This window comes from Erigeron canadensis, chromosome 4, assembly GCF_010389155.1.
Source record: "Erigeron canadensis isolate Cc75 chromosome 4, C_canadensis_v1, whole genome shotgun sequence".
Taxonomy (NCBI): Eukaryota; Viridiplantae; Streptophyta; class Magnoliopsida; order Asterales; family Asteraceae; genus Erigeron; species Erigeron canadensis.
The window spans coordinates 37,780,795-37,787,926 of record NC_057764.1 but is presented as its reverse complement, the minus strand read 5'-3'; the positions used below and the strand labels follow the sequence as shown (position 1 = coordinate 37,787,926).

At 34.0% G+C, this 7,132-nt stretch overlaps 1 protein-coding gene and 1 non-coding gene across 2 annotated transcripts; one reads left to right on the top strand and one right to left on the bottom strand.

Annotated features, from left to right (window-relative positions):
* Positions 1-885: 885 nt before the first annotated feature.
* Positions 886-6,377, bottom strand: LOC122596740 (kinesin-like protein KIN-13B). The gene is made up of 11 exons (XM_043769369.1): positions 6,171-6,377; positions 5,375-5,584; positions 4,981-5,277; positions 4,773-4,850; positions 4,604-4,685; positions 4,166-4,325; positions 3,779-4,081; positions 3,168-3,386; positions 2,139-2,562; positions 1,988-2,053; positions 886-1,317 (listed from the first exon to the last, which is right to left on the bottom strand). The coding sequence occupies exons 1-11, from the start codon at positions 6,330-6,332 to the stop codon at positions 1,135-1,137; spliced, it is 2,184 nt and encodes a 727-aa protein (XP_043625304.1). The 5' UTR covers positions 6,333-6,377; the 3' UTR covers positions 886-1,134.
* Positions 6,378-6,848: 471 nt separating this feature from the next.
* Positions 6,849-6,929, top strand: TRNAL-AAG. The gene has a single exon. It is a non-coding gene; the product is annotated as a tRNA-Leu (tRNA).
* Positions 6,930-7,132: the final 203 nt, after the last annotated feature.

The window sequence follows — 7,132 nt, the reverse complement described above, 5'->3', positions numbered from 1 at the left end:
TGGCAAAATCATTAATTAGTTGGTACAAGTTTTGTAACTTCGATTTAACATGGTGATTACTAGTGGCTCTTCCTTCCATCGGTTATTTAAAATAAACATTTTTACTTCGAGAGAACTCTCTAACGCAGATCCGATTAAAACAATATATGCTAGACCTTCCACTGTCGAATCACGACACAAAGTTTACAACAAAATTCATCTTTCAAAAAAGGGGGAAATACATGTGGGAAAAAAAAACAAAAATTGAACAAACAAGCCACAAACAAAAATTAGAGTTAATTCCAACGATGATTCCTATGGTTTTCATCGTTGTAAAAGTTTAATCCCTAACTTAAAAGGAAAAAAAAAAAAAAACTATAACAATAGTCGTGTTGTAAAAAAAAAAACTACACACGGATAGTTCAATTTTTCACAGCCATCGATCCGGGAATCCCCTTCCATTTTATACATAGTTGGGAACAAAGCTTGTATCGTGTTGCAAAGCACAGGTATCATTCATGTAATTAACTCTAAAAACTACTGTAATTTAATGTAATGTGTATCGCAATCAATTGATTAGAAGAATACAAATTTTTAAAAAAATGGTAAAAGTGAAAACTGTGCATACTTTCCCCCCAACAGCTTTCACAATGTAAGGGATACAAGTTGGTCAAAAGTGATTATCATCATCCTAATATAACCATTAGGACAAAAAAAATAATTAATTAACAACAATCATATTCCTTTTTGATCTTCATGTGACTAAAATGGCAAAAATTATCCTTACCTACAAATCTTGTAATGCACTTTTTCTAGAAACAGTATCAAGATTTCATTTTTAATATATATAAACGATGATGATTAGTGGCACATGTTTATAAAGACGAATATATAACTCTAAAAAAATCTAAAAATGATGAGATGTTTACTAGTGTAGAGTGTAAACTCTTTGTTCGTGTACACATTTTGCCAGCTCAACTAAAAATCATAAACGGCATATCGATTTTTGTAAAGTTACAAACCTTACACAATTCACACTCAGAAACCCACATCAAGCATATATATGAGAGAAAACAAAAAATAATGAAACACTCGATGTTCAATACAAGACATAATAAACCAATCACTCACACTAACATTGGCTTGTATGCTGCATCAGTTGGCAGATGATGATGATGATAGTACATTGTAGTCTTCAAGATGTTTTTGAAACTTACGTAGTTGTGTCTGTAATAGTTGAATCCCGGCTGCTTTTTGTGAAAGAATGACATTTAACTTTGTAATATACTTATCTAGTTGGTTTCCTGGTTGATCCACTTCTACCAGCAGGTTCATTTCCTATGTAGAAAGACTATTAGCAAGCTTTATAACAGAATAATTAATGTACGAAATATAATGCTGCTTCCAAAAAGATGTACAAAATATTGTTACAAAATGATATAGTAATCTAAATGATTATAAAGTATTAAAACTAAATAATCATTTATCATTACCTATTAAGTATTCATATTATAGCCTAATAACTTTATATCTTAAAATAAAGCAATATAAGACATTGAAAGCAATGGCATATACTTTGGGCGACTATCAACATTTCAGTTTTCAGTCACTTTTTATTTGAAACAATACTAGCATGGTACTGTGCAATGTGGCAATGACGGATAATTTTTGGTAGTTTTTCAATCTTATTCCTATATTAACTTTCCAGAACTATGGTGATGACTGACGACTGCTGGGAGTGGCAGCGTTGTAAAGGAGAGAAGAGAGGACTGATGTGTTATATCAAGATTGGGTATGAAAATTAAAAAAAAAAAAGATGACTACTATAGATTTTCTAATCATATTAAATACAGTAATTAATTACTTATCAATAAAAACGGGAGCAAAAAGATGTTTGTAACCAAGCCCACCCATCTTGCCAGTAAAAAATAATCCCATATCGACCCATCGTTATGTAAATGAGTCAAATATGCCACCTCTAGACATAAGAAGCAAAGATGCTACTTACCTCCCTAACAAAATCCATAGTCTCCTCCACTTGTTTCCGATGAGCAAGTACAAGATTTTCCTCTTCCTAAAGCACAAATCAAATAATAAGCTAATTACAGTTTATGTTACTTGTATGTTGCAAAAACATGCAAATGGGGACTCAAATTTACCTCTAGAAGGCCATTGAGATCGTCAGTGGCCTCAACTATAGGTTTTATTTGAGTGGCCGGCTTCTCCAATGTTGAAATATTTTTTGGTTCACGGGTCTCCATGGGATACTCAAAATCATCTTCCATAATTTCTTCATCTGTACCTCCATAATCATTTCTGTAACTTTCTGTTGAAGGAAGATAAACAGTTGATCTTTCAATAGAAGGATGTTCCATGATTAAAGACGTTGATACATTCCTATCTGTTGGTTTAGGCCATCCAAATCTATTAGTTTCGTATGTTACTTTATCATTTTTAACATCTTCAGAACGCGTTAATATTGATGAAGATGATGATACAGGTAACTGGATCGAGTTGCGAAGGTTTAATGCTGAAGATGATAGGTCCTTTCTGGAGCTGCTTCCTTTTGATAAACTCTTGACCCTAATATGTGATAATGTGAAAGTCAGCCAAACATATTCTATGCTTTCCAAGTAATAGTATGCCCCAACAGATTATGTGGGTGTTTGGATGTGTTTTACAAAGTTCAAACTGATGACATGATATTAACAAAACGCGTTTTTGGCAGTTAAAAGTTGTGACATACGGATAGTTGTTGTCTAAGTGTTTGAAACATTCTGATTATCAAAACAGCTAGTAATAGATAAAATGAGTCAACAAGAAATTCTTGAAAAAACTGAATTAAATGTGCAATCTATTTTGAATCAACTAACAAAAATGACAGCCATTTTTAACATAAAAAATTTAACGGAATATCGAGTATAGTTCCATTAATTAAAGTATCAGTAGTGTTACTGACAATGAAAATATGGGTAAAAATAGGGGCAAATGAGTAAGCTTATCACTTTGTTAAATAATCATTTTTGCTGCAGCAGTTGTGAAGCTGATTGTTCAAACTTTAATTAATCATATACAATCTTATTGTGAGTTCATGACAACTTTAAGTCCTAATAATCAAAAACAGATTTTATAACGAGCAGTCGAGCATTCAAACACCTCTAATAAAAGGATTTTTAGGTTTTAGTCACCTGTCAGCATATCGTAGTGTGTTTAAAGTATGTTCACAAGATCCGGAATTTGGTGAAATGCATGATATCATAACAGTGCGCGAGTTACCAACAAACGAATCTCTAAGAACTTCCGTAAGCTTACTCCCTCTAAATGGAATATGACCCTGGTCATTATCAAGAGCTCTAATACATTCCTTTAGAGCAAGCAAACTTTTATTGATTTCAGCACCCTCCATCCTGCAATATCAACAATCCAGATTCATCAATGCTGAGGCTTTCTTGTTAGATACAATAACTTTAACAAATTACTTATGGTAGTATTAATTTGTGTGTGGTGTTGAGTTGGGCATTGTTGTTTTATCTCAATTGGCAATATAAAAAGAGTTGGCTAAAACAGGAGTTGTTCAATCGAGTTGAAAGTCACCTTTGATGCATACAACCTCCGAAGTAATACTTATTCAAAGATTTAGATTATCACTGCAATAGTTTTGTATGCATAACTAATCCATTACTCAATCATGTGTTTGCGGTCAACCCAAACCAGCCTGTGTTAATCCGATACCCAGCCCCCCATAATGCCACCTCTCCTTTCTTAATTTCAAATTAAATGAATTCATTGACTAAGCCACCTTGTTTGCTTATCATTATCAGTGGTATCCGCTCCACGTTCACTTCCAGCAAGATCTATGAAAGATAGTTTCCCAACCATACGGGGAGGCTTGGATTCATTGCCATCAACCAATTTCTTGACAGCAAGTTGAAGAATAGCGTGTGATCGAGAGGATTCTTCATTTGCACCTGTTGTGCCAGTACTTCTAGTTGCATTACCTCTTTCGATTAGTTCCTTCACTGTTTCCACTTTTGAAACTATGTACTCCTGCAAGCCCACAATGCAAACTTGTTGTTTTCCATCCTCCCTCATGCAAAGCTTCCTGTAAAACAAAACCCAGCTGAGTTGCTAGCTACATAAAATTCTTGGACTGGTTGAGAAAGAATTTATTAAAACAAAAACTTACTTTCTATCATTAAGAAGATCAAAAACTTTCCCACCATAAATTTCAAAGAAACTGACAAACAACTGAAATCCTTGGTTTCGATAGTTGTGGAACATAAGTCTCAATATATCTTGAGAAGCTCTTAGAGGTAATGGCTGCATTGTATAGGTCTTCCCGCTGCCTAAACAAAAACATTTGAACTTTTAAAAGCCTGTCCAAATCTGGTTGTGTTTGGATTTATGTTTCATAGCTGATTACATGATCATTCAAACGAAAGTCACTTTGCTCACTTTTTATGTTAATGTATGGATTAGCAAACTCTATTTAGATAATTCAAGGGGAGCAATCATTATCAAAACACATAATGCATATCCAAAGAACAAGAAAACACAAAGCCTCCGAGGCCAAACTACTTTTAGGTAAATAACAAATTTATCAGTATTAGAGGCAGAGTTGTACCTGTTTGCCCATAAGCAAAGCAGGTTGCTTTTGTTCGTTGGAAGATAATTGGGATGATGGGCTCCACAGTTTGTGAGTATATCTACAACACAAGAAAAGAAAACTATCAGCATTTAAATAATCCAAAAGGGTGCACAATGAGGTTGAGGACACAGTTTCATATACCCACTTCATCATTTGTGACATCTTCATTCATCACGGCATCAAAAACAAATCCATGTTTCTCGACGTATTCAGTCAGGTCAACCTACAAGGGTAGTAGTACACTAGTACATTACAGTCTACAAAATGTAAAGTCACAACATAATATGTAAGTTCAGACTATACAACCTAAAAACAGTTACATGCTAAATTTTTAACTTTCACCGTAAGCTTACCTTAACTTTCGATTCATGAACAGTGAGTGAACTGGTATTAGAGTCAATGCTGATAATATCTTCCTCCCTTTTCGCAAGTTCCTTTTTATTAAGTGGTCTTTTACGTACCACAACTTTAATCTTAGCAACATTGCTAGCCTTCTCTTTATCTGCCAATGACCCCTTTACAGCATTGTATTCGGTTGGACCACAAGATATATTAGCAAACTTGTTGGTCAAAGAATAAGCATTGACATCATCAAAACCTTCACCATACAAAGGCTGGTTTAGCAAGTTCAAATTGTTTTCACTATGAACCTACAAATCCAATATATTAAACATTTCAGTATCACGAATGTTCGTTTATTGCATTATAATATTTCAGCTAATAAACTCAAGTAATTAGAACTTAGACCTCAGTTAGCAGCTCGGTATCGAAAGAATGAAGATCAAGTAACCCGGGGCTAAAGTCACTAGGCGAAACTTGCTCCACATTACCATACTTAGTAAAGCTCGACGAACGAGAACAAAGCGAAGGAGTAAATGTATCTGCATTCCCTCTCTGCATATTCCTATTTGTTCTCGGACCCTCAATATCATTACTATTCCCATAAAACCCAAAATCCTGCACCATTGCACCAATATAAAAAAACATATCCACCAACACTTACATATTAGTAATGAATAGATAGCTAAAACTTTCATCAAATTCTCAGCCAAGTTACATGAATAACGCTTCTTTAAACTACACAATGATTCACATATTTGTCATTCCATCGGAAAATGAACCGACATCTTGGTTGATGGGCCGACATCTTTAGCATGTAGCCTGGTTAATCCTTGATGGGGTGTCAAAAAGCCATCTAATTTATTAGAGAAACTCAATGATCACGGTGGATTAGTTAGATGGACCACCCTTTGATACGCCTAACATGTCAGCTGGGGTTAAAAAAATTCCAACCTTAAGGAACACAAACATTTGTTTAATTTAAACTTGTAATCGACAAAAATGTTGGTCAATAATGATACAAACCATCTTATCTAACGGACCGGGCACATATACCGGTCCAAAACACACTTGTTTAGATAACATTTCTACTTAAACACCCATCATCTCTTCTATAAGTAGTCAATAAGCAATCGAACAGCTAACATATATTTTATAAAACAAACTAAAATAAAAAAGTAAACAGTAAAAAAAAGGGTTTTACCTGAAGTGGGGGTAAATTAGGGTTTGAGGAATAAAGATTATGCAGACCAGCTGATTGAAGCCATTTATTATTAAAACTGGATTCAATGAAGTTATCAGAAGATGGGTATTGAAGCTTATGATTAGAACTGGATCTCTGCATTCCTAATTTTGTATTATTCATGTAATTAACAGTAAAAAAAGGAAAATATTAATACCCTTGATTAAAATCAAGATTAGGGTTTTTGAAAGAAAGAATAGTAAAGATTGGATTTTTATTTGTGGGTATTTGATTTAAAATAAGATAGAGACAAAAAAGCAGGCTGGCCGGCAGAAGAAAGGGGTAAAAATAGTAAGAAAAAAAAAAACAAGAAATACGATATTAAATTTTCTTTGAGAGCAGAAGAAAATGAGATTTATATTTGTGTGTGTGTGGGTAAAGGTGAGATGGAGTTGTTGGGATTGAGATTGGTGTGATTTTTTTGAGTGTTGAAGAAGAAGAAAATAAGGGGGGTGGTGTTTGTGTTGAGTGTTTTTATTGATATTTGAAAGATGTGTTTTGGAATTTGAAAACAGGGTTGGGGGGGAATTATTAGTGGGTGTGGGGCCCTCTCGAGGGTGACAAACAGAGTTGATATTTTTTCGATACAACCAGATTAAGATATTATAATTATAAGAAATCTAGAAAAAGAAACATGAAGTTGAGATGGCCGAGTTGGTCTAAGGCGCCAGATTAAGGTTCTGGTCCGAAAGGGCGTGGGTTCAAATCCCACTCTCAACATGTCTACTTTTTTTCCGTTTTTTATATGTATTCTTTTCACTCTAATTTTCTTGACACAAAAAAATTACTTTTTTTGAACGTTAAAATTACTCTAAATCCTTGACAACAAATTAGTTAATTAATACGAGTAATAAATATATATCAACAAGGATTAATAACGCCGCTCTCACGCTGCAGGAATTCAGTTGGGAATTTGTCTCGAA

Excerpts from the sequence above, each read along its gene's own strand:
- LOC122596740 (XM_043769369.1), bottom strand. The coding sequence starts at position 6,332 with ATGAATAATACAAAATTAGGAATGCAGAGATCCAGTTCTAATCATAAG. Across the intron at positions 5,278-5,374 it reads ATACCGAGCTGCTAACTGAG|GTTCATAGTGAAAACAATTT; the intron begins GTCTAAGTTCTA and ends TTGGATTTGTAG. Across the intron at positions 1,318-1,987 it reads CTATGGATTTTGTTAGGGAG|GAAATGAACCTGCTGGTAGA; the intron begins GTAAGTAGCATC and ends CTTTCTACATAG.